At 46.3% G+C, this 27,953-nt stretch overlaps 1 protein-coding gene across 1 annotated transcript in view; it reads right to left on the bottom strand.

The window, feature by feature from the left end:
• The window catches only part of GCH1 (GTP cyclohydrolase 1), a 43,048-nt gene extending 15,417 nt beyond the window's left edge, over positions 1 to 27,631 (bottom strand). Inside the window, exons 1-2 of the mRNA XM_072986862.2 lie at positions 26,995 to 27,631; positions 6,364 to 6,473 (exon numbers count right to left, since the gene is read on the bottom strand). Coding sequence (XP_072842963.2) covers positions 6,364 to 6,473; positions 26,995 to 27,424 — 540 coding nt within the window. The 5' untranslated portion in view covers positions 27,425 to 27,631. The remainder of the gene's footprint in view (positions 1 to 6,363; positions 6,474 to 26,994) is intronic.
• Positions 27,632 to 27,953: the final 322 nt, after the last annotated feature.

Raw genomic sequence — 27,953 nt, 5'->3', positions numbered from 1 at the left:
CCTGGAGAGATGGAATGGGCTAGCCAACTCTCTGTTGGAAACTGTTTTGTATTGTTAAATAGTTTTAGGTGTTCTAAATTGTTTCGGCTGCTTCTTATAACTTACCCTAAGATCTTACCTAAGACTCCTCACTGGAGTGAGGAAATACCAACATATCTCTCCTGCTCTGGCCATGCTGCACTGGCTGCCCATCCGTTTCCGCACCGACTTCAAAGTGTTAATGCTTACCTATAAGGCCCTAAACGGTTTAGGACCCCGATACTTGGTGGAATGCCTGCTCCCACCTAGATCTATTCGGATCACCCGCACGAGCCAGGAGGTGAGGCTGAGGAGCCTGACACCAAGGGAGGCCTGGAAGGAAAAGACACAAAACCGGGCCTTCTCGGCAGTGGCTTCTCGCCTCTGGAATAACCTTCCTCCGGTGATTCATGCGGCCCCTACGCTGGGCACTTTCAAGAGTCAATTAAAAACATGGTTATATGTTCAGGCCTTCCCTCCGGTCAATATTTAACTCTCTCTCTCTCTCTTCTTTTCCCCTCTCCTTATTGTTCTATTATTGTATGTGTTTTAATTGATTGTAATATTGTATGTTTTATGACAAATACTTCTGTTGGAAGCCGCCCAGAGTGGTCGACCAGACCAGATGGGCAGGATACAAATCAAATATATAAAAACAAACAAACAAACAAACAAACAAATAAATAGATAGATAAGAGGGGAAAATAGGACTTTTAGCCTCTGAAAAAGTTTCTGAGAACATCTTATTAAAATGATTAATTACACAAACACCCCCACACCCATTTACAATCTAAAAGACAGAAGACACAAGCAATCGGATGAATAGAAAAATCGCTAGTTTTCAATCTGCCGCATAGGGCCAGGGTTACTGACAGACATTTCCGGCAAGCAGGGATTTCCACATGGCCAGAAAAGGAACACATGGGGTGTTTTGATTTGTTCTTCACTCTTGACTAATGTGGGAAAAGTGGGAGGGAGGGATGTTGTCACTGAGGTCTGAACAGCCCAGAATTTCAACCTCTCAGAATTTCCCAGAGCATGCAGAGCTGAGATGATTTCATGCTTCCTGTTGTACCACAGCGCAGATTATGGGCAAACAACTGCACCCCAGACAAGTGAGCTGGCAGTCTAGTAAAAGAAAATCAAGTAAAAAATTGCAGGCTATGAGGAAAGATCTTTAATTAAGCACTTTAATGGGGGGGAAACAGGGTCCGTTGCTTTCTTTTAAGAACACCAGTGTAAAAAGGCATGCTAATATATTTTTAACTTTCCATGAATAGTACCAGTTCTTTAAGAAAAGCTGATTTCTGTGAACAGAGAATCCAAAATTTTCCAACTGAGAGACTCTCGCCGTGGACTTTTAAGTCTGTATGGAAACCACGACAACGCTAAACTCTGTCAACAGTATAAAGCAGTATGGGAAATAAACCGAGGCATTTAGGAGGAAAAAACTTGTGTCGATCCTTAACAAACTGCGAAGCAAAACAAGTACAAGGTGAGAGAAGTGCACACTCATCAGGACGTAAGAGAAATATCTGGTAAGCTTGATGCACAACCAGATCCTTAAGGTAAAACGAATTGCTTACATCTACAGTGGTGCCTCGCTTAACAAGCGCACCATTTAACGACGAATCCGCATAGCAACGCGTTTTTTGCAATCGCTAATGCGATCGCATTGCGATGTTTTAGGTGGCAAAACATCGCATTGCGATGATCGGTAAGCGTTTCACTTATCGATCTTCGCATTGTGATGTTTAGAAAACAGCTGATCGGCGGTTCCAAAATGGCCACCAGGTGCAGAAAATAACCGCCCGCAGTGTTTTCGCGCCCTGCCCTCACTTACCGAGGCGGCAAAAATGGCGGCCAAAAAGGGAATCTTCGCTTACCGGTGAGTTTTCCCCCCATAGGAACGCATTAAACGGAGTTTAATGCATTCCTATGGGGTTTTACGTTCCGTATAGTGATGTTTCTGTATAGCGACGTTAATCCTGGAACGGATTAACGTTGCTATGCAGGGCACCACTGTATTACCAAAGGTAAGCTCCCTGCATCTTGATTAAAGACAGGAGCAGAGAAAAAATCTACAAAGAATCAATAGGCGTTGAGCAGAGCATGGAAGCTATATAGCTGATGTATACAGATCCGGAGTTAGCTGGATCTGCTCAGCAAAAAACACTCACACGCACAGAAAAAAACCCCAAAGGTACCCAATTCTTTTATAGGTTTGAGAACAGGAGTTTATCTCTAGGGATGGGACTTTTATATTTTAACGGAAAGGTTTAAAAAAATGAAAGAGGATCTTTTCTCATGGTCATGTTCTTTTGTTGTTAGTGACAACACAAGCCTCAAACACAAATGATTTGTATTAAAGAAAAGAGAGGCACAGAACAGTTTTGGGGTTTTTTGTGTGTTTTCTTCTTTTGTTTAACCTTTCTTTCCTCCCCAGTTCATCAAATCACCTTGGAAATTTTTCATCCAGTAGCAACTTAAGGACTGCTGTCAGCAGCCAATCAAAACCTCCAGGGGGTGGGAGGGACTGGGAATTCTGAGGCTGTAAAAGGGACTGGAGTGGTTGGAACCCTGTGGAAGTCCACCACAAAAAGTACATATAAAAAGGAGGCATCACCTGAAATAACCTGAAAATAAACATAAAGGTTTTCACTCTGCACATCTCTGTTACCCATCAGCCATTTCCTCAGGAGAAGACCTTGCAAAAGTTACTGGTTTTTTAGTACACACGCCACAATCTCCCAGGCACCAGATTGATTGGGAGATGGCAGGACTGTGATTCAAAACAGCAGAGCTCCACTGAAGAGTACCACCACTACGCAGTTAATTTGGCCCCTTTCCTCATTTCCTTCTGCTGACCCTTCAGAATTGTGTATCTTTTGGGGAGCCACTTGAGATGAGAAGCTCTTTTCAATGTATTTCTCATTGGTACACAACATTCAATTTCACATGGCAACTTCAAGTTTTAATTGGTATTTTTAAACTCGATTGGACATTTTGTATGCTGCCTTCCGTCCCTGCTAGGGAGGAAAAGTGGGATAAAAATACAAGAAAATCTGCCCGGATATTTGGAAGTCTGTTGTGGTGAGTTAAACGGGCACAGCGCTCTCTTTTCAACTGGCAGGACCCATAAGTAAGGGGATCCTGCTCCCCCAGTTAATTAAGTCTCTTGTGGAGATGGAGAACGGCTGAGCCAGGAAGACTCTCTGAAGCTACTCCATTCAGGTAGAAAGCATGTTTCTGAAAGCTGAAAGAACAGAAGGTGAACCTGACAGAAAATTTGCTCACAGAAGCGACCGTGCAGTGATTCGCCTGGGGCTCTTTTTCAGCTGGGCTATGTGACCTGGAACAGGAGATCAAAGCTTATGTCCATGGTGATCAGATTTAATGCACAGATGCGCGCCCTGGGGGCTTCCCCCAAGTATCACCTCCACATGAAGAGCTCGGAAACAAAATATCAGAACCTATTAAGAACAAGCAAGGCCTACGTGGCGAGAGCCTCGCTTCAAGGGAATGCTGGCAGAACACTTTTTTAAAAAAATCAATTCTAGAAATCAAGTTTACTGGCAAAAAGCTGTGAGCTTTTTAGGCTGTCTTAACAGAGGTATAGTCTCCAAATCCTGTGACGTACTTGTTCACCTCTATTCGGCAATGGTTAGGCCTCATTCAGAGTATCGTGTCCAGTTCTGGACACATCAAGAAGGATGCTAACAAACTGGAACAAGTTCAGAGGAGGGCGATAAGGATGATCAGCGGGCTGGAACACAAGCCTTATGAGGATAGACTGGAAAGAACTGGACATATTTAGCCTTGAGAAAAGAAGATTGGGGGCGGGGTGATAGGATAACACTTTCCAAATATTTGAAAGGCTGTCCTACAAAGGAGGGGCAGGATCTGTTCTAGATCATCCCTGAGTACAGGATATGCAACCCAGGGGCTCAAGTGACAGGCAGCCAGATTTCGGCTGAATGGCAGGAAAAACTTCCTGACTGTTAGAGCAGTACGACAACGGAACCCATGACCTCGAGAGGTGGTGAGCGCTCCAGCACTGGAGGCCTTCAAGAACTTAAGACAATCCCCTGGCAGATCTCCTTTGATTTGCATTCCTGCATGGAGCAGCGGGTTGGACTTGATGGCCTTAAGAGGCCCCTTCCAACTTCATGATTCTAGGATTCTGTGATTTGTCTCCACCAAACCGTACTCATTCTGTTAAAACTTGGATCTTTAAATACCAAATTCATTCATTTATTTTATTGTTTCTTGGTTACTTTTTTATCTTGTCTTTTCTCCTCATACATGGGGGGTTTACCTGGCTCTCCCCACCATGTTTTCCACAGTACAACTCTTTGTCAGGCAGGGCGAGGGTCAGAGTGTGTCTTTTATTTTTTGAACCCAAGTTCCAGTCCAACACTCCAGCCAATATATCGCACTGCCTGTCTCTCTCTCGTGACCGGGGGGGGGGGGGGGTGCCCTCAGACAGATAGTTCTAATATCTAAATATGGGTCTCCTTGGAGCCTGCTTTTTTGCAGAAGCAAAAAAAACAACAACTCAGCACCAGGAAAGTACTCTATACAAGCTAGATTTCTTGCAGATTCAAGAATATTTGAAAAAAATCTTTGCATGGGCAAACCAGCTGACAAGGGCTGGGATCCATGCTTTTAAAGGCATGCTGGTGTGGCAATTTTAAAAAGCAAAACTTGCCAGTCCTCTTTTCCTCATTTTGTTACAATACCCTTGGGCTGCCCCTCTTTCTCATCCCTTTCATCATGGAATTATGGACACCCATGACAGGACTTTCTATGGCCCGGCTAAACATGGTCCCCTTCCGCCACGAAATATCTCCTACACGAAAAGATTGTTGGACCAACTAGCCTGCTTCAGCACTCTCCTTTGAAACAAGATGCACTGACCTGCACCATTTCATTAAAATTACCCTTTTTTTAAAAACACTGGAAGTAGACTTCTGGTCACATCCAGTTTCCTTGAGAGGGTGGCCATCAAAGGTGCAAAGAGCAGAAAATGAGACCTTCACCTTTTCTTCCAGCAATTCTGCTTTTCTAGCGCCCCTTGCTGAGTGGACAGCTCAGTGAGTTAGGCCTCTGGCTGTGCAGCCAGAGGCTGGGAGTTCGATTCCCCCACTGTGCCTTCTGAGAGCCAGACTGTGTAGCCTTGGGCCAGCTGCACAGTCTCAAGGCATCCCCAGAAGAAGGGAATGGTAAACCACTTCTGAATATTCTCTATCTGGAAAAACCTGTAATTCAGAACGGACTTGAGGGCACACAATTTTTAGATGAGCGCATCCTTCTTTTTTGTCACGCGCCCAAGCATCCTTAACTGAGCCGTTTTTCCTACTAAATGAGAGTCCAGGGGCTGACATTTTTCACTCAACCCTTCTTCCAAACCAGGGTTGCCAAGAACCAAGCTAAGGAAGGGCTCTACCGTAACCTAAAGCCCCCTGTGTAATTTCCTACATATTCAAGCGGAATTGGAAGAACGGCTATAGAAGCCAGTTTAGAAGCTGGCAAACCACTGGACATTGGGCACAAGAGGCCTCCGTACAAATGAATGGAAGGCCCCTTTTGTTAAAAATATGCAGATGGAAAATAAATAATAACAACAGTCTCTTCGCCTTCCATAAATGTACCCTGGCTTCTCTTCTTTGCTTACTGCTCCGTATTTTTCATCATGCTTTGTGCGACCTTTTCCAGCAAGGAAAGCAAGGAAAGCTATACAGACCTTGCAGCTCCAAAAACCATCCCAAGCCACCAGAGGACACTGGCCCTTCAGATATCACTGAACAGAGCATACAGAGTTACCTATGAGGACTAGGAACTTGTTTAGCAGAAAGGAAGAGGGGGGAAAGAGAAAATCTTGGGGTACCAATTGTTGCTTGCTCAATGCAGGATTCCGGCACTAGCTGTTCAAAAAAAGTAACTTTTCCAAGCAAAAGTGACTTTCCAGTGTTGCGCCGAGTTTGTTGTTTGGACAATCAGTAAGAGAATCCATAAAATGTATTTCACACTTTGCCCCGTAGTGCCAATTGGAAATGGTACTACTTCTTTTTTCTGTCTTTTTATTTGTTAAATTATTATTATTATTATTATTATTATTATTATTATTATTATTATTATTATTATTATTATTATTATTATTATTATTATTATTATTATTATTATTAAAATAAAGAAATCACTTTTTAAAGGAAACAGACTCCAGTGTCGCATCTGATAACAGGCTTACCCAAAATGTTTTTGCCCGCACCAAGTTTAGAACCTTGGACCTCGGCTTTCTGTTTCCTAAGGAAGGACGGGGGGGGGGGAGTTGATTAAAGTTACCTTTCCAACAAATGGAACCAAGTGATGCTCGCACATTGAGAACATGTCGATGTCCTTCACAATCACCATCTCATCGTGGTCTTCATCAAATATGGCGTCATTTAGTACATCTGAAATTAAAGTAGCCACATTAGTAGAAGTTGTGATAGAAAAAAAAACCACCAATAAATAATTATATTTTATGTTAACTCCTCGGTCATGCTCCCAAATTATATTGCTAACTTATCTTTAGAAGCTACAGATTGTAACTTCATCCAAAAACCAAAAGCGCGTGCGCACGCACGCACGCACGCACGCACACACACCACACAAAACACTTCGGAGTCTATTGGTCCTCATCTATGAAGCCCTAAAAATTAACTGCATTGTGGTTCAATATGATTGCTGACTAAATTATTTTATAGTATTTATCTTTTAAATATACATCAAATAAACAAATTAAACAAAAATTGGGTATGTAACCATGGCAAAAAGTATCTGCTTCAGTTTCGCACAGGTAAACTCATGATAATAGCCGGCCTCACATGGCTCTTGTTGAAGACAAACAAACAACAAAAAGACTGAAAAGTAATTTTGCAAATCAGGTAACATCATTTCCTGTGATCTAGAAGTTTGCTAATCTTGGTGATCTGCCCCAAAGCCACAAAATAAAGATGAGAAGTTGGGGGGGGGGGCGGAGAGATGCTATAAATATGTGGTTTGACCTCACTTTGCACTTTTTTACATACTGTAGTTCGTTAGCTTCCTTTGAAAGAGCCAATCTGATTAAGAACAAAGGGGTCGGGGGGCACCAAAGACCTGTCTGCCAGTGACTAAGCCGGCAACATAAAAATTCAACAGCTACGCCCATCGCCTTTTCTTTTATAGTTTCCTCCGATTTGCGCACACAGACTGTTTCCCCCTCTCACCAACTCGGGCATTTATACCTATGAACTGTCATTTGGGCCTGATCGCAATATGCCATCACCGTGGGTTTTAATTTCCTGTGTGCTGCCAGACTGACGCAGGTAACCCTGGCGACCGGGAGGGGTGGCAGCCTGCTGGTTTGTTGTGTGCTGTCCATCACCTTCTGAGAAGGCTGGGGTGGAAGGTGAGCAGAGCAGGGAGACGGGAACGTTCCAGCAAACTAGGCTCAGGAGAGCGGCCATGAGTTGGGGGTTGGACTCAATGGCCTGATAAGTAAAGGTAAAGGTCCCCCTTGACCTTTAGTCCAGTCATGTCCGACTCTAGGGCCCGGTGCTCATCCCTGTCTCCAAGCCGTAGAGCCAGCGTTTGCCCGAAGACAGTTTCTGTGGTCACGTGGCCAACACAACCAGACACGGAACGCCATGACCTTCCCACCAAGATGGTCCCTATTTATCGACTCACATTTTTACATGCTTTCGAATGGCTAGGTTGGCAAGAGCTGGGACGAGCGACGGGGGGCTCACTCCATCGCGTGGATTCGATCTTACGACGGCTGGTCTTCTGACCTTGCAGCACAGAGGCTTCTGCGGTTTAACCCGCAGCGCCACCACATCCCTGATAGGCCCCTTCCAACTCAATCATTCGATGAGTCTACCATTAACTCCATCCCTTGGTCACACTCTTTCACATTCCACTTCCCCACCCCCCTGTCAAAACGTGGTCCCCGGACCTAAATGGCCAGCAGCCAGGGCTGACTTCTGCCCAGGCTCTGAGGTTAGCTACATCTCTGCTTGGACTGGTCTACAATTCTCAGAATTCCCCAACCAGAAGTCTCATGCGTTTTTTAAAAAAATGTTCAAAGAACTCTTCTGTAATCAGTGTTTACAGGATCAAGAAAGGAAAACAACGTTCTAGTGAAAATCAAGGGCTTTAATGTCAGAACAGAAACATTCAGCTCTCTCACTGGACTTTCGCTCCCATCAGTCCAAGCCAGCAACGAGAAAGAAAGATGGATATTGTAGTCTGAAACGACTTGGAAGTTCTTGTGGCTCCCCATCATGAAATCCTACCAAAATCAAATATGAGGTATTTAACATTGCAGTTTAGCCCTATCAAATTAACTGGGACGTGTGCCCCAGCAGGGATGGGAACTTGAGTCGTGGCTACACAAGAGTCAAACTGGACTTCAGCTGGTGACTTGACTTGACTCAACTCAGTTTTTCCCCCCAATGACTCAGACTGAACGTGGAACTTGGAACCCAACCCAACCCTCGCCTTTTTCGGGGTGGTGGTGGTTATTTTTAACAGGAAATCAGACTTGGGACTTAGTACCAAAAACTCATGAGAAGAGAAGACTCCCTGGAAAAGGCACTGATGTTGGGAAAGTGTGAGGACAAGAGGAGAAAGGGACGACAGAGGACGAGATGGTTGGACAGGGTCATCGAAGCGACCAACATGACTTTGACCCAACTTCGGGAGGCAGTGGAAGACAGGAGGGCCTGGTGTGCTCTGGTCCATGGGGTCACAAAGAGTTGGACATGATTAGTGACTAAACAACAAAAACCATTGTCTTAGGGTGCTTCTGGCCCAAACAAAGAAAGGAAGACGGGTTGAAGCACTTGCCAGTGAAGTCAGGGGCTGTAGAGTACCAATCCCCACTGTGTCTCCCAAGGAAGGGCCAGCTGAGACCACCCAGACCTCGTGTGGCTGATAGAGTGAAGTGTCCTGCCAGCTGTGCAATTCTGGCCAGTCCCACACGGTCCCAGCCTGCCTCCAGGAGGAACTTAGAGAGGGTCATCATAACTCTGAATTAACTCTGACGGCACATCAATATTTGAGCACAAACTGTCTGGAGCACCAAAGGGTGTGGAACGAGCAAAACCGGCAAGCAACGGAAGTGACATTTGGCCAAGGCAGGGAACATGACAAGGGAGAAAGAAAGGGAAGAGATAAATCCAGATACGAGGGGAAGAGAAGTGATTCTGATGTTTTGCATCCAAGATAAGAGAGCCTGTTGCTATAGAAACAATTTGCATGGCTCTCGATGTAGCTCCTGTAACCTCCGGGCGGACCACAGTTGTCTTGACAGCTAAAGGGATAAGTCAACAGAATACGCAAGGCAACCCTTGAAGGGTCTCTGAGCAAATGAAATTTACATCCTCCAACTAATCCTACAGTAAATGGAGCCAAGAAAAGTTCATGAAGTTGCTTCACTGTTGATGTTCCAGCTGCAGTCAATAACACTCACTAGAACTTGGATGGTATGGAGACACACCAGTATCTACCACTGTCCAGAATCATAGAAAAGTGAAGTTGGAAGGGACCCCATAAGACCATCCAGTCCAACCCCCTGCTCAAGGCAGGAATCCAATTCAAAGCGGATCTGACCAATGGTGGTTCAGTTTTCCCATGAATGGCTGTCCTCTAATTTTCTGCTTCTATCAATCTATAAACTGGAGATATCCAAGCTCAGAGGGTTTACTTCCACTGCAGGGGCTCCAAAAAATGGGAAAATGTGCAAGAATTACAAAAAAGCAAAACCAAATGTCATTTTTAGTTTCAATGCTGTGGGTCTGGATGGTTTTGGAGGGGAGATATGCCTCATTTTACTGATGAGGCACCGCCTCAAGTGGCTGTAGCAGTAGTCCAAGATTTATTATTTCCTAAATTTTTCTTCCGTGAAGGAGTATCATATTCTAATTTTACCAAAGTACAGTATATTCCTGTGATATTCTCATGAGATATCTTTCTCGTTTGCCATCAGTACTGTATTTATTAATGGCAAAGAAGTTTTCTTCACAAGAGAAGCTTTTCTCACCACGCAAAATGTACAGATTTGGATACCCTGTTTTATGATTGGCCTTCAGGACTTGTTTTTTTCTTAAAATGCCAGCAGGATGCTTCTGAATTATGGCAACGTAATAAAGCCGGCGGTGGTAAGATCAAATCCACGCGACACAGGGAGCTCACATTGCTCGTCCCAGCTCCTGCCAACCCAGCTGTTTGAAAGCATGTAAAAACGCGAGTCGATAAATAGGGACCACCTCGGTGGGAAGGTAACGGCGTTCTGTCTAGTCGCGCTGGCCATGTGACCATAGGAAACTGTCTACAGACAAACGCTGGCTCTACGGCTTGAAGATGGGAATGAGCACCATGCCCTAGAGTCAGACACGAGTGGACTAAATGTCAAGGGGAACCTTTACCTTTAATAAAGTTTTGGGGGTATGGAAGATGTTCAAGGAGTGGTATGTTGCTTGCTCCCCTCCCCTCTCTCTCAAATTTCCATGACCAAGCAGGGATTCAAACCAGGGTCTGCTGACTCCCAATCCGATACAGCTCCATTTGACCATCCTGGATCTCGCTTCAAGACTAGAACACCTAATTTTTTGCCTAATTCATTCATTCATTACTTTCTCCCGCACTAGTGTCCTCCTGTTGCTTTCACACCAGGCTCACTTTCCTCACTTACAGAAGCTGGGGAGAAAGGCGGGTCATCTCATAAGAGAAATATACCCATACAGTATTCAACTTATGCTGAAATGTGTGTGGCTCTCATTTATATTAGTTACAAATCTTATTCACGTACTCATACCTGATAGGGGAAAATGTACAGCCAAGTATTGGGAAAGTTGCTTTTTAAAACAACTCTTAGAATTATTCAGGCAGAATGGAATCCAGCACTTGTCTAGATTGGCTGGCCAGGGCATTTTAACATACACACACGCACGCACGCACGCACGCACGCACCATTTTTATTGATATATACTAGATATAATTATGCGACACAGAATGCGTATATATGTATCTGTGTCTATGAATGTTTTAAATGTGTTTGCTAGAACTAGACAGTTGTATTTGCAAAGAATATGATTCTATTCAATCAGAATGAATCTGTATTCAGCCAGGCTGCTATACGAGACAGGTGTCAGACAGATGTCTGTCAGACAGGGCTGAACATGTAATAGACAAGGTTTTGTACAACATGTCACTCAAATAGGGACTAAAACAGGGCTGATGGGATGATGAACAATATGTGACACAGACTAAAGTATGTAATAGGACCCAATAGGGCTTACAAGTGTAACAGCATGACGGATGAGAGACTTAGATATTTCCCAGAAAAAAATGTGTGTGTCATAGTGTCTAAGCACTATAAGTTATATTTTATAATTAGGCAAGGTTATTTCATGTTTTGACCAAGACACAAGTGATTATTTTAATATTATTTTGCCGGTATATACACACACAAGTGGGAGAGCATACACATTTTATTCTATGCAATAGTGGTTGTCATGATGATGGGATATGTAGCCAGAGAAATGTAAGATGGAATCAGACAGGTTCTGTGTGAAGATGATTTGTGAGACATTGAAATGTGTTTTTCTAAGTGCCGTGAGGGTGTTTTCCTGAAGACTGTTACAGCCTGGTTCGAGATAGCGATGAAGGCCGAACCGAGAGGCACGTGGAAGACTCAACATTCTGAGCTAATTGGAGAAGAGATAAACAACACCTGGACTCTCATGGGAATAAGGGGAGGAGGAAGGTGGTACAGCCCCTTGAAGCTAATTGGTTAACGGCCAGAATTGTCAAGAAGAAGGGAGGAGTTAGAGAAGGCAGAAAATGGACGATGGGTTATGTGGAAATTAATTCAATTCAATGATGTGGAATGGAGATTTGAGTGTTGTTCTGATCTGGATTCGATTCCATGAAGGAGAGAGGATGTAAGTAAGGAGAAAGAAGAAGGTGGGGCTAGCCCACTATAGCCCACCTTAGTAGTTTTATTATTTTAATGGGAAATAGTTATTTTAACTGCAATGATCTTTGAATATGATCTTGATGCTAAAGCTCGTGCAATATAAACTGATTCTGTGGAACTCTTATTTTTCTAATAAAAATTAATTATAAAAATTCTACAAAAGGACTGGTCTCTTGAACAGCAGCGTCTGGCTAAATCTAGGAGGTGCAGAGGGCCACAGACTAGCTATCTTTTAGAGTCTGACTTAACTGAGCTGTTGTGAGTTCTAGGGAACCACAAAGCCCATGTGCCTGTATTTGCAAAATACTGAGTAAGTGTAAAGTGTTCTTTTAAGGTCGGACTTGTTCAAAGGGCTTACGCTACTCACTGCTGAGGTCTTGGTACTTCCCCCAGCGCAAAGGTGGTAGGTAAGTCTCCTGTCAAACTTTCTGACCGAGGGCAACTTGCCCCCTTAGGGGGATCGAGTGCACCACAATAGCTTTTTATCTAAACGTTTTCAGCTGCTACATGCAAATTCTGCAAAGTTATAGGTTGCAATGCATTTATTATAACCAAAAGCCAAACAAATTTGAAGCTCTGGTTCTATAACTAATTTGACTGATTGTTCTAATGTCACTGTAAGCGTATAAGCTTTTGAGGGAAAACATGTACCATGTTCAAACTTGGGTTCAAACTAGTCCCCTCTGAGGAACAAGAAGAGAGGACCCAAGATCAAACTTAAGCAGTATTTGTAAGAGCCAGTTAAATGGCCCGCATGTGTAATGACCAAGACATCTCACAAAGTATTGACAGATGAAAGAAGGTGGAAAGAGGGCAGATGGCAGGAGAGGCGGAGAGGCGATAAAAGACTTAGAGAGATGAGTGGTTCAAATTACAGTCTCTCTCCTTTGTTTCCTCTGCCAAAAACTGTGTTTACCAGGCAGAGTGACGTACAAGAGACAGGAAGAATTGGTTCTGTCATCATGGCTTCTCAGGTCTGGAAAGATGCAGCTGGATTCAGTAGTTTGGAAAACATCAGCTAGTTTCCCCTCCATCAACAGCAGCAAAGGAAAATACGTACTGTAATTAAATTACACAACATGATATACCAGAAAAGAGAAACAAAAGGATGGTGAGCTTTATCTGGCCACTTCCAAGATGCATTCACATTTTTTTTCCATTTTCTACAAAAATGATGGTACACACTCAACCATTGTGCAAGAGAAGACAGTAGACTTGGAAAGCTCGTAACTTAACACACTGCATGTGGCCCTGACATACAGTGCTTACAAAAGTTGTCTGCTGGACCACAGCTCTACAAGAGATGAGCAGGGCTGTTAAGGAGAGGATCGTGTGGAGGCCACTCATTTATACGGTCACCCTAAGTCAGAAGCAACTTGATGGCACCTAGCAACATATGATTTCTTGATCTTTATTCATTCTCTTTAACTCTTCTTTGGTGGTCATCTTCTCAACAGAAGAAATTCAATCCAAGAAACACAGCAGTCTGAGAGAAAAAATCACATTTCAAATGCTTTTAACCTTCTTTATTGTGACCTCAGGTGGGTTTTTTAAAACTGGGATAATATGTTTTCTAGTTGGAAAACAACCTAAAATACTGTTCTGTGGGAGGGTCATTTATTTTTTCATGCAAGTGAAATGTGATGTACAGTGGGGTCTCTACTTAAGAATGTCCCTACTTAAGAACAATCCAACTTAAGAACAGCTCCATTTGCTAAATTTTGCTTCTACTTGAGAACAGAAATCCAAGAACAGGAAAAAAAACCTTTCCTGCTCTTTTTTTAACCTTAGGTCATCTTAGGTTAAAAAAAAGTTCTCCCCCTAGTGGTAGAGTACGTATTAACCAGCTTTGCATTAGTTCCTATGGGAACTAATGCTTCAATGTACGAACGCACCTCTACATAACAAAAAAACAGCCAGAACAGATTAATTGGTTTTCAGTCCATTCCTATGGGAAATTTTGCTTCAACTTAAGAACGTTTCAACTTAAGAACACCATTCCAAAACGGATTAAGTTCTTAAGTAGAGGTTCCACTGTAGTTTCTATGGACGGAAAAGAGCAGATACGGATTAAATGGTTTTCAATGCATTCCTATGGGAAATGCAGATTCAACATAAGAACTTTTCAACTTGAGAACCACCTTCCAATACGGATTAAGTTCTTAAGTAGAGACCCCACTGTATTTCAGTTGTTTCTGCATACGGGCATCCCTCTGTTGCTGATGATTGTGCTTCTGGATAAGCCGCAGACGGGGTGGGAGAGATGGATGGACGGAAGGAAGGAAGGAAGGAAGGAAGGAAGGAAGGAAGGAAGGAAGGAAGGAAGGAAGGAAGGAAGGAAGGAAGGAAGGAAGGAAGGAAGGAAGGAAGGAAGGAAGGACAGAGAGGTGCAGGGCAGGGAGGGTCTGCTAACAAAGCTGCTTCTTCCATTATAAAAGCTCCTTCTCCCTTACCTCACAAGAGCAGCAGAGGGTGAGTGGTCTGCATAAGGAAAGGGTGGGCAGGCACAGGAGAAAGCCGGAAGTGCAACGATTCCGAAAGCCAATGTAGCCCCCTCCACAACAGAGGTACAGCACATTTTACAAATGGATTGAAAGTTTTCCCAAGAAGACACACATACCGGCCCCGAATACCATGGGACACCACACGATTTCTTAGTCGATTCCACTTAAAGTGGAGCTCATGGCAAGGCAAGTTTAAATGTGTCCTTTAAAAGTCCCCCCCCCAAAAAAGGTTGCCAAAGTCTGCATAATTTGATAGCAAACTGAGATGCTGCAGCTTTCAGAGATGCCCCGTAGACCAGAGGCAGATTATTGAAATGCGACCCACCTCGGCTCTACATTAATCCGTTACATGTAAAATTAAACGTCAACGTTTCATTCATATCTCCTTCGTTTGCTAGCGCAAAGAGAACCCATACGTTGCCCTGGCACTTTGGTAGACAGCATAAGTGCTCCTGATCTGTAAAAGTCTACGAAACATGTTCCCTAGTACACTCATCTTTTTAAAAATTACTGTACTTTTTGGAGAACTTCAAGATTAAAAGATGAGCAAAGGAAGACAGTTAATTATTTCTCTTTCTATCCAGCATTTTCTCCCATGCCTCTCTTATGCCCCGTCTTTTCCACACAAGCATCACCAAAAGTGTAGTTCCTTTCATTTGTAACAGGTTAAAGCGGAGAACAGGTGGACATCGTTTTGAGAACTTGCGTCTGAAGGCTGAAAAAGTGTGAGAGGATTTGAACTCGTGTCCCTCAAGTCCCATTCTAATCACCACACTATACTGGCTTGCAGAGCACACATGGCCTCCTTTCTGGCCCTTCACAGGTGGCTGGACACCGTTTGCCCTAAGCAAAATAAACAAAAGTGAGGAATGATGGAGCCCCATAAAATCTGGAAGGCCACACAGGTGGACCACTGCAGGTACAGAACAAGCCTAAATATAGCAAGGTTTCAGGTTTAGTTTCAGGCTTCAACATAATACCCACAACTCTTGCTTGGAAAATATACGTTTCTGGATTGCAATTCCCAGAATCTAGGCCTGCCAGAGCACGAATGCAGGATAATGCAGTTCAACAGAAGTAATTTTTGCAAACTTGGCATGCCAGATCTATTTAAACCTCAGGTGAAAGGGGAGTGAAAGTAACTCTAGCGAGTTCCCCACCATGGCTATTACAGGCTCCAATGAGGATCACATGGGATGAAAACAGAGATAACTACAGAACTGTTTCTCCCTCATCCATGTGGAACAAACCAGCTGTTGTTTAGTCGTTAAGTCGTGTCCGATTCTTCGTGGCCCCATGGACCAGAGCATGCCAGGCCCTCCTGTCTTCCGCTGCCTCCCAGAGTTGGGTCAAATTCATGTTAGTCGCTTCAATGACCCTGTCCAGCCATCTCATCCTCTGTCATTCCCCATCTCCTCTTGCCTTCACACTTTCCCAACATCAGGGTCTTTTCCAGGGAGTCTTCTCTTCTCATGAAATGGCCAAAGTATTAGAGCCTCAGCTTCAGGATCTGTCCTTCCAGTGACCACTCAGGATTGATTTCCTTCAGAATGGATAGGTTTGTTCTCTTTGCAGTCCAAGGGACTTCTCAAGAGTCTCCTCCAGCACCACAATTCAAAAGCATCAATTCTTCAGTGGTCAGCCTTCTTTATGATCCAGCTCTCACTTCCATACATCACTACTGGAAAAACCATAGCTTTGAATATGCGGACCTTTGTCGGCAAGGTGATGTCTCTGCTTTTTAAGCTGCTGTCTAGGTTTGTCGAACAAACCAGTACTAACCTTTAAATCAGGCATTTCTCAAGCCACAGCGCTCACACGATTAATTAAGGGAGGACGCAGCACAACAGAACCAAACGACAGAGTAGGAAGAGAAACAACAGAAAACCTCCCACCTGTTGTATCACCCGGAGTCCCCTAAAACAGCTCAAAATTGCATATGTTATCCACAGTCCTTCTGGAACAATAACATATCCTCCTTTACCCGCCACCAACCGAAATCTGTGACTAATGGATCACATTGCGGATATAAACCATAATCATTATAATAAGGTGCCGTCAAGTCAATTCTGACTCATGGTGACCCTTTTTCGGGTTTTTCAGAAGTGGGTTCCCCTTCCCTTCTTCTGGGGGGGGGCACCCTTTGGACAGTGCAGCTGGCCCAAGGTCATACAGACTGGCTCTTTTCCTGGGAGGCCCAGTGGGGAAGAGCTGAAACCCCCCCCCCCCCAAGTTCTGGCTCTGTAGCCAGATAACCTAAACCACAGAGTTACCCAGCGAGCTAAAAGGGACCCTATGGATCATCAAATACAGCCCCATCAAGGAGGCACCCCCCCCCATGGAGGATCGCATTCCCAACCCAGATGGCCTAAAGCACTGAACTCTTTCATACAAACCAGACTTGTCTATTACACAACCCAGAATCCTTGCTTCACAGTGGCAGCGCTTTTCTTCCTGCTGTCAGGGATAAATCTGAAGGGGAGAGGTTTCTGTTTGCATGGAAACTCTCCACGCAGGCGAGAACTATAGAAAATGCGGGAACCTCTCCTCGTCAGAGCGAAGAGGACCACCCTAAGCGCTCCTTTCTGAATGAAAGTGTTCAGGGTGCTGAATTCATCCACGCTTGCACAGCGCTATGGAATCACAGGAATCGTCTCCCACGGCAAACCCAGATGTCAACTCTGCCAGCGCAACTACTTTGGCAATAACAGTATAAGAAAGAATACCCAGAACGTCAGGCGTTCACACACTTGCCCAGGCAATATAAGCCATCCACTGCCAGTAATGTTTTACTGCATATTATACAAAAGTTAGCTCATTGTTTTCTCCAAGAATTTCCTCGTGTTTGAGCACTTCAAGATTGATTACTCCTTGACTTATGCCTTTCCTATAGAAGGATTTCTTTCACCTGGAGAATTCTCTCCTGTTTTGCCACTGAAAATGTGCTACATGCTGCTTTTTAAAGGACCTAAACTGTAACTAGGAAATAGCACTGACTGGACTTATTGAAAAAAAGTGGTCTGAATGTTGGTCTAGAATTTAGGGTTCAAATCACCATCAAACGGCCCAATCGCGCATTCTCGGCTCGAGCTACCTCCAAGGTAGCTTGCAAACCACAGAACCCACTTCATCGCAAAGAAAGGGAGAGAGGAATAGAAGCCCAGACAATTTACAGAGAAAATATTTCCCCAGATTTGGCAAAGGTTGTGTTGAACTGGACTTTGCTCAAAAATATATTGGGAACATCATTCTGTAATTCTGAGATTGGCTAGGTGGCTCAATTGGAATTGGCTGGACTAGGCAAAATATGTATTCGCGAAGGCTTTCACGGCCGGGATCTAATGGTTGTCGTGGGTTTTTCGGGCTCTTTGGCCGTGTCCTGAAGGTTGTTCTTCCTAACGTTTCACCAGTCTCTGTGGTCAGCATCTTCAGAGGACAGCACTCTGTGCTCTATCCTAAGGAGCCTCGTGGTACAGTGGCTAAATTGCAGTTAGTTAGGCATCCTTCAGTCTCGAGAGACTATGGTAACGTGCTCTGTATGGAGGACTTGGAACAGTGTCTAGAGTGGCTGAGAAGGCCAATTCGAGAGTGACCATCTCTTCCACACTGAGGACAAATACTGCTGGGCAAGGGTCTCTTCAAATTGGGAGAGGCCATGATGCAATGCCTGCCTCCAGGCTGAATGCTCAGATGTCCTCTGAAGATGCTGGCCACAGAGACTGGTGAAACGTTATGAAGAACAGCCTGTTACATAACAGCACTGATGTTACCTGTCTGTCATGGGTTTGGAGGGAAAGTTCCATCCTATGGGGAGTGGAAGGCGGGACATCAGGAGGAGGGGCTGTACTGTATAAATATGTGATGCGTGTGTGGAGAAGCTAAGCAGACGAAGCAGCAGCTGGGAAGAAGGAGTTGGTGTGGGAGTCTGTGTGTCAGACAGGGTACTACTGTGTGTCAGAGTACCAACCTGATAGGTTCAGGTGTCTGTTGGTTAGCCAGAACTGATAGGTTCAGGGTCTGTGCTTTAAGTTAAGGTTCTGTGTGAACCAAACTGTGTGTGTGTATGAGTGAAACTAAGCCACGTTACTTTATCTGATTCACCTGATTGTTTTATTTTTCCCTGTGTGTATTTAAATAAACCTTATTCTTTTTATTGTTTAAAAATCCATCCCTGGTCTGTGTGACTTCTTAAAGGGAATGGTTGGTGGCAGCTTAGTGTAACTGTGTGGCATATCCCAGTAGGTCTGGGTTTGTCACATTGATTGGTGTCCAGCGTGTGGGATACGACTGGTCCAGTTGTCCAGCGGTCCAGCAAAGCCTTGGCAAGTGTGCCCAGAGCAAGGGGGGTCTAGTCAGGGACAGTCTGAGGCGCGTAGGTAATCTTCTAGGTGTACCTCACGGGGAGGTGCACTAGTGGAAGAACGTGCCAACTGGGGAGACTTAGATTAAGGTGCTCTGAGGCAGCCTAGTTTTGGCGGGAAAAAGCTGAGGCAAAACTGCGTAGCAACAGTGAGCTAGCTTGCCAGCTGAGAGGCCCAGCAGAGGGGGGTAGGCTCTGACTCGATACTGTTGCAAGTAGTGCTGAAGAACAGCAGCAATCTCTAGGGAAAGCTGGTTCTGAGGCAAGAGGAAAAAAGTGGTCGTTTTATTTTGAGGCTTGACTTTTAAAGCAGCCTGTTCTGAGGGGGGATTATGCCCTTGACTCGAAGCCAGATGGCAGACATGAGTGAAGTGAAAGACCCCCAGATTGACCAAGGTTCTGAGGATGAATTTGGCTCAGTGCAAGGTGACAGCACAGGAGAGCAGAACCCAGAACTTAGAAAATTGCTCATAGTCCAACAGCATGAACTGAGGATGAGGCAATTTGAAGTGGAGGAAAGGGAAAGGGAAAGGCAGAGGCAATTTGAAATAGAGAGATTGGAAAGGGAGGAAAGATTAGAGAGAGAAAGAATGGCGTTTGAATTAAGAAAACTGGAAATGATGAACCAGAACAATAATAACAATAGGGATTCTGAGGGAGGCCAACTGTCTAAGGCTGACCTGAAGAAATTCCCGGTGTACCACAAGGGAGATTGTCCTGAGGTGTTCTTTTCCTTAGTGGAAAGAGCGTTTGTGGACTTCTCAGTGAGGGAAACTGAGAAGATGACCATCATGCGATCTTTAATCAGTGGTAGCCTGGCTGAGGTCTATGCCGAGATGCCTGAGGAACTGATGAAAGATTTTGCAGAGTTTAAAAAACTGGTGTTTGCCAGACATGGGATAAATGCAGAGCAGCTGAGACAAAGATTCAGGTCCCTAACCAAGAAGCCAGAACAGACTTTTACCCAAGTGGGGGCCCAATTGGTGAGGCTGCTTGAGAAATGGCTATCGCAGGAGGGAACAGAGACCTATGAGCAGCTTAAAGATTTGATAGCACTGGAACAGTTCTATTCAGTCCTGCATGGGGAATTGAAATTCCAAGTGAGGGAAAGGAAACCGAAATCTGTGGCAGCAGCCGCAGAGATCGCGGATTTTATCTCCCAAATAAGAAAGCCCTTGGGTGAGGGGAAATCTGTAGGTAAACCCAAAGAAACCTACAGCAAGTACTCTCAGGGACCAGGGAGAAGCCAGCAAGGGGGAGGGGCCCATGGTGAAGGGAAGCCCTCAGACATGAAACAAAGACCTCAGATTTTGGAGGGAAAACCAAAACAAGATGAGAGAGAATCAAAATACACCAGAAAATGTTATTTCTGTCAGGGAAAGGGTCATCTAATCTCAGAGTGTGAGAAATTGAAGCAGTTAAAAGGAATGGTGCCTCAGAATTCTAGTGGGACCAAGCCAAAAGCTGTGTTCTGTGTCCAGAAGGAGCAAGGCTCAATGTCACTGAGGGAGCCTGTTGCCATGGCTACTCAGTCTGGAACAGCTATCTCTGCTGATCAGGCTGAGGAAAATGGTCCTCTTATAGAGGTAAAGCGCTGCTTGCTGATAAAAACAGATTCTCAGTTGTTTGAGACAGCCGGGGTGGACGTAGGAATACTTGACCGTCAGTATAGGGGGCTGCGGGACACTTGTTCCCAGGTAACCCTGTGCCATCCAGATATTATTCCTAGGGAGTTTATAATCCCAAATGAGAGCGTGAAGGTGGCAGGGATTGAGGGGCAGGTAATCTCTCTGCCAGTAGCTGAGGTACCTGTCAACTTTCAAGGCTGGAGGGGAGTTTGGAGGCTAGCGATTTCATCGACTCTGCCAGCAGCCGTGCTCGTGGGAAATGACCTGGCTGAACATGTGAAACGGGTGCTAGTGATTACACGCTCACAAGCCACCACAGGGACAGTTCAGGGGGGTAATGATGAGCCAGAGACGGAAGCAGAGGGGAGTTCAGAAGCTGTGGTGGAAACCTTAACCACAGACAGCAGATTTGGACAGGAGCAAAAGGCAGACGCCACTCTCCAAAAGTGTTTTGAACAGGTGACTGACGCCCAGCTAACACCTGAAACCCCAGTGAGATTCCTGGAGAAAAAGGGGATTTTATATAGAGAAACCCTGAGGAATATCTCAAAAGGGGGAGATGGGATCAGAAGTCAGCTGGTGGTACCTGAAAAGTATCGCCCTATGATCTTACAAAGGGGTCACTCTGACATGTCTGCTGCACACTTAGGGGTGAAAGGGCCCCTTGAGTTGATCAAACAAAATTGGGAGCAGATCACCCAGGATGACCCACAAGACGTTGTGACTTACATAGACACCTTGATGAATGACCTAAAGCGAAATCTAGAGCTGGCAGCAGAAAACCTGCGAGCTCAGAAGGTCAGACAGAAAACATGGTATGACCACAAAGCTAGAGAGAGGCACTTTGACCCAGGGGAGGAAGTGCTTTGGCTTAGGCCCTGCAGAGAGAATAAACTGCAGCTCAAATGGGCAGGACCATATAGGGTCATTTCCAAGATGTCAGACCTGAACTACCTAATAGAGCAGGAGGAGAACCAAGCAAGGAGGGTGGTTCATGTGAATGCCCTAAAACCCTACTACAGAGGGGAACAGAGGGTTCTATTTGCTATAAAAGCAGCTGAGAGTGAGGAAGCGGAATTACCCTTCTGGGAGGGTAGAGGGGAAGTAAAATACAACCCAGAGGAGGTAAAGATCAGTCCTGCACTCACCCAAGACCAGCAGCAAGAACTAAAAATACTGCTTAGTAAATATCAACAGGTGTTTTCCAACAAGCCGGGGATAGTGAAGGGAGTGATGCATCGGATCCACACAGGGGATGCACCCCCGCAGGCAGTATCCCCATACCGAGTAACGGGACCCTATAGGGACAAGGTGCGGAAGGAGCTGGACGAGATGCTTAGGGAGAACATAATCGTCCCCTCTTCTAGTCCTTGGTCCTCTCCGATAGTCCTTGTGGACAAGCCTGATGGGAGCATTAGGTTTTGTGTCGATTACAGGAAATTAAACCGTGTAACCACTCCTGATGCCTACCCAATGCCCAGGCTAGACAACCTAATTGAAACCATAGGGGGTTGTCGGTTCATCTCATCATTAGACCTGGTAAAGGGATATTGGCAATTAAGAATTGATCCCAGGGATCAAGAAAAGACTGCCTTTTGCAGCCCTTTTGGTCTCTATGAGTTTCGAGTCCTGAGCTTTGGTCTCAGAAATGCACCAGCCACATTCCAAAGGCTGATGGACCAGACCTTGGCAGGGCTCAGTGACTTTACAGTGGCCTACATTGACGACATAGGGATCTTCAGTAATACCTGGGAAGATCACCTAATACACCTGGAGTTAGTGCTGCAGAGGTTAAGTGCAGCAGGGCTAACAGTAAAGGCCAGCAAGTGTCAGCTGGGTAGCCCAGAAATAAAATACTTGGGTCACATGGTAGGGGGAGGAGTGATAAAACCCCTGGAGGCCAAAATAGAAGCGGTTCGTGATTGGCCTAGACCCAACACCAAGAAAAAAGTCAAATCATTTCTTGGGTTGGTGGGCTACTACAGAAAGTTCATCCCGAGGTTTAGCGAGATTGCGGCTCCGCTGACCGATCTGACGAGGAAGAAGGCTGATGACCGCATCCCGTGGACCAGCGACTGTGAGGCGGCGTTCCAGAGGTTGAAGGAGGCGTTAATCAACTATCCTGTCCTGCGGGCTCCAGACTTCAACCGGGAGTTCATCATCTACACCGATGCGTCTAACAGCGGGGTAGGAGCAGTTCTGTGCCAGGAGGATGAGAATGGTGACCAGCATCCAGTGTCCTACCTGAGTAGGAAACTTCAAAAAGGTGAGAGACATTTGGCAACCGTGGAGAAGGAGTGTTTGGCCATAGTCTACGCGATCCAGAAGGCCAAGCCTTACATCTGGGGAAGACATTTTATTCTGTGTACTGACCATTCACCATTGCAATGGTTAAAGACAATGAAAACCCACAATAGCAAACTTATGAGGTGGGCTTTAAACCTACAGGACTATGACTTTGAAGTGAAGGTGGTCAGAGGGTCAGTGAACTGTGTTGCTGACGCCTTATCAAGAAGACCTGAAGAATGAAGACGGCGAAAGAACATGGACTATGTGTATATAATGCTGATAAAAAGTAAAATGTACCTGGTTTTGAATTTGGTTTGTATTAATAAAGGTAAATTGATGTACTGTATATGGTAAAATGTTTAAATGCATATTTGCTATGGTTAACTTGGAGTGTAAGTATGAGTAAGTATAATATGGTATGTATAACTGTTTTTGTGTATTTTATACAGGTTGTTTTTTGGTGAAAAGCACCTTAGCTTTCCCCCTACAAAACAACTTATAAAGAGGGGAGGTGTTACATAACAGCACTGATGTTACCTGTCTGTCATGGGTTTGGAGGGAAAGTTCCATCCTATGGGGAGTGGAAGGCGGGACATCAGGAGGAGGGGCTGTACTGTATAAATATGTGATGCGTGTGTGGAGAAGCTAAGCAGACGAAGCAGCAGCTGGGAAGAAGGAGTTGGTGTGGGAGTCTGTGTGTCAGACAGGGTACTACTGTGTGTCAGAGTACCAACCTGATAGGTTCAGGTGTCTGTTGGTTAGCCAGAACTGATAGGTTCAGGGTCTGTGCTTTAAGTTAAGGTTCTGTGTGAACCAAACTGTGTGTGTGTATGAGTGAAACTAAGCCACGTTACTTTATCTGATTCACCTGATTGTTTTATTTTTCCCTGTGTGTATTTAAATAAACCTTATTCTTTTTATTGTTTAAAAATCCATCCCTGGTCTGTGTGACTTCTTAAAGGGAATGGTTGGTGGCAGCTTAGTGTAACTGTGTGGCATATCCCAGTAGGTCTGGGTTTGTCACACAGCCTTCAGAACACGGCCAAAGAGCCCGAAAATAAAAGTAGGTTTGGTACATAAGGATTGCATTTAAATATTTTCTCAAAAAAATCTCAGGTTTTCCCCCTTTAAAGAAAAACCACCATCCCCACCACCCCTTTCTCCACCAGCTTCAAAATTTCCAGAAATGTTTCGTTTGTACTTGGGGAGACATTATGGCAGCACTTAACTAGCCAAAGATAACAATGCGGAGTATATGGGCCTCATTAAAGCTGTTTCCTTATCAAGAGGACATTTTTGTGTAGGTGCAGAATGTCTGCTGCTTTTGAACGGTGGTGCTGGAGGAGGCTCTTGAGAGTCCCCTGGACTGCAAGGAGAACAAACCTATCCATTCTGAAGGAAATCAACCCTGAGTGCTCACTGGAAGGACAGATCCTGAAGCTGAGGCTCCAAGACTTTGGCCATCTCATGAGAAGAGAAGACTCCCTGGAAAAAACCTTGATGTTGGGAAAGTGTGAAGGCAAGAGGAGAAGGGGACGACCGAGGATGAGATGGTTGGACAGGGTCATCGAAGCGACCAACATGAATTTGACCCAACTCCGGGAGGCAGTGGAAGACAGGAGGGCCTGGCGTGCTCTCGCCCATGGGGTCACGAAGAGTCGGACACCATTTAACGACTAAACAACAAGAATGTCTGGCTGTAGGTACAGCTGGGGTGTATTCATGCCTAATATCTAGAGAGGGGAAATATTTCCTTTTTCTTCCTCCACCCCCACCCCAACCCCTCTCCGGGGAAAAAAAGAAAGTTACCAGGCTAGCTGCGAGATATAGTAAAATGAGATGCTTTGGAACTTGAATAAAAGCATATAATCTTTGGAACTACCCACAAGAACTTGGTGCAAGACCGAAGGTGAATTATCACTGAAAGCTAGCTGTTTGTTGTTCAATTGATATCTGTTTTTAGTGGTCTAAATAAAGGTATCACTCGCTCCTGCATTTCTATTAAAAGGAGTGGGGGAGAGTGAGTTTCCCCCACGTCTGCTTAATATACAGTCTTTGTGTGTGTGTGTGTGTTTGTGTGTTTGTGTGTGTGTGTTTGTGTGTGTGCGTGTGTGCGTGCGAGTCTTCCAACAAATCTGCTAATTGTGGATGAACTACTCCAGGCCGCTCTCCCCTTTCTGGATGGCCTTTTCTCTTTAAAAGCACGCTGCTTTAAAGGATGCAGAGAAAAGGCCTCCCAACATAACAGGCCGCCTACGAAGTGTATCCCTAAGCAAACAGACTTGGCTTGCATATTTACAAACCTTTTCCCTCGGGACTGTTGAAGGCTCAGGTCATACAGAGGAATCAACCAGAGAACACCCAGTCATACGTTAATATTTATCCACCTCCCTCTGTTCTTCTCCTGGAACAGGCAAGTGCACAGAGATAAGACCTCCAGGGGCCAGGACTGGCGCTGGCAGAAAGCATCTCTGGGCAGCAGCTTGCATCTTGCTTCCAAGGTGGGCCAAACGCTCGTGACTCTGCACTTCTCTTAATTTTTTGATATTATTGGTGCAAAAGTCTGAGCACTATCAGGTGGCTGGATCTAGCCACTATTTAAATATCCCACCATATTCTGGACCTAATGTCACCCAGGGACATTGCGGGAGTTTAGAAGGCTGGCTCAGCGCTCAAAATGTGTTGTTGAAAGAGAGTGTTGGGGTTCTAGAACCCAAGTGGCTGGGTTCTAGACCAAACCAAGCCTAAACTTCCTCTAGAAGCTAAAATGACTAACTGAGGTTACTGTACTTTGGGCACATTATGACAACTCAAAGAGTCACTTGAAAAGGCAATAATGACAGGAAAAGAGGAAGACCAAACAAGAGGTAGGTTGAGTAAAACTAAGAACAGTGAAGAAAAAGGTTTGTTTGAAATATCACCCTGGAGAAGAACTTTGCAGATCGCCTGGACTGCCAAAAAGACAAACTAGTGGGTCCTTGATCAAATCAAGCCTAAACTATCTCCGGAGGCAAATATGTTGAAACTGAGGCTTGTCCCACTTTGGGCACATCAGGGCAGAATTCTCAAGAGAAGACAATAATGCTAGGAAAGGCTGAAGGCAGCAGGAAATGAGGAAGACCAAGCACAAAATGGATTGACTCCCTAAAGGAAGCGACAGCCTTAAGTTTTACAAAAGCTGAGCAGGGCTCAGAATAGTGCTTCAGCACTAATGGGGCGGGGGTATAGAAAATGAAAGTAGTAAATAAACAAATCAGACCTTACTCTTACTTCCTCTGCAAGGTGATTTTTAAAGAGCCTATTGTATTCCGTTGTTTTACTGGTACTTTTAATATTGCTCTTATTTATGAGTTTTATTATATAGGAAGGAAGGAAGGAAGGAAGGAAGGAAGGAAGGAAGGAAGGAAGGAAGGAAGGAAGGAAAAGAAAGAAAGAGGAAGGAAGGAAGTTGGACAGAGTCTTTAAAAAGGATTCAACCTGTACAGGTGACTTCCTCGTCCATAGTCAGCATTCCAGGCTGCATTTGCCCCATACTAAGCGCTCCCTTCGTTCACTTATGAAAACCAACACGTGGGAAAGGCTTTAAAGAAAAGTGGTGCCTCCGAAACGCTTTCACGGTCCCCGGCCGGGCGAACGGGAAGCGGGGACGGTCCCTTTCGCAGCTGCATCTTCCGTGTCCCGCCTGAGACTCTTACACGCCAAGATCTTAACGGGGCCGAAAGACCCGCGTGCAGAAGAGAACCCGCTCTCCTCTTTCCACCACCCCGGATCTGCCTCTAGCCGAGGGGAAGCGGGCCGTCCAGGGCGAGGGCGCGCCAGGCCAAGGAGATCACCCGCCAGGGCGCGCGTTCCCACGAGCGGGGGCCACGCCGCTATCCCCAAAGGCCGCCCTGAGCCCATCGCCATCCCCATCAGTAATTCTTCTGCCCCCCCCCCTCCAAATCTCCAGCGCTTTCAAGGGAGAGCAGGAGGTGCGCCCGGGCACCCTCCCTTTCCCTCGCCTGCCAGATCCCTCGCGCAAAGCCGGCGGGTCCTCCTCCTTCTCGGGCTGATGGTTCTCCAAGCCTACCTCGCGGGGCGGTTGTGAAAGGGGTCAGGTTTCCCCACGCCTCCCCGAACACCGCGAGGGGGCGCCCTCTCCTTCTCTACCCACCCCACCCGACCCCACCGGGGGGGGGCGCGCCCCACCTGTGATGGTCTCCTGGTAGCCCTTGGTGAAGAACTGCATGGCGGTGGCGGCCCGCCACGGGGTCTTGAGCAGCCCCGGGCGCTGCGGGTCCTCGCCCAGGGCGCGCAGGATGGTGGCGTAGGCGGCGGCCAGGCCCGGCAGGTTCAGCTCGTTGTCCTCCTCGCTCCGGGTCCGCTCTTCCTTCCAGCTCTCCAAAGGGGAGCCGCGCCTCGCCGGGCCGCCACAGACGCCGCTCCCCGACGACGACGACGACGCCTTGGGGACCGACGCCGACGCCGCTGCCCGGGAGGCGCCCGCGGGCTCTGCCGGCAGGCTGGGCGGCGGCGGCGGCGGGGCTGGCTTCTCCGCGTAGCCGTTGCAGGAGGAGGCGCCGGCCGTGGGTCGCCGGGGCTGGTGGTGCGCCGCCGGCCGCGCCTTCATGTTCTCCATGCGCTCCGAGGGCGCCCGGCCACTGGAGGGGTGGGGTGGGGGGGTGGCAGCCCCCTCCGCGCCTCCTGAGGGGCTTTGGGCGCCGGAGGCGGGAAGGAGGGAGCGTGAGAGAGAGACAGAGCTGAGGAAGCCCCTCGCCCTCAGAGAGGATGGGCAGCGCGCTCCGTCGACGCGCGAAAATCCCCCTCCTCGTCCGCCCGCCCGCCGCCCTCTCTGTGCCCACCAGCCTCGCTTCCCTTTTTATACAGCCCGTCGGGGGTTTTAACCCCCCCCCCGGCCCGGCGCTGCTCCCATTGGGCACACCTGCCCGTGCGTCACCCGGCCGGGTCGCCTCTAAGAGGATCAGGCGGCGGCGGCGGAGATCAATAGGCGCAGACGACAGGGGGTGGGGGGCGGCGGCGGCGGCGGATAGTGTGTGGAGGGGGGAGAGGCCGGCGGGCGGGTGGCACCACTCCCCCGGCGGGGGAGCCTATGGGTGGCCCCGCGGAAGGGGGCGCGTCCCCCCGTGGCTTCTGGTGGAGCCTCCCCA

Source organism: Pogona vitticeps, chromosome 1, assembly GCF_051106095.1.
Source record: "Pogona vitticeps strain Pit_001003342236 chromosome 1, PviZW2.1, whole genome shotgun sequence".
Lineage (NCBI taxonomy): Eukaryota > Metazoa > Chordata > Lepidosauria > Squamata > Agamidae > Pogona > Pogona vitticeps.
Note: the sequence above shows the minus strand (reverse complement) of the source record. Positions and strands in the feature narration are given on the sequence as shown.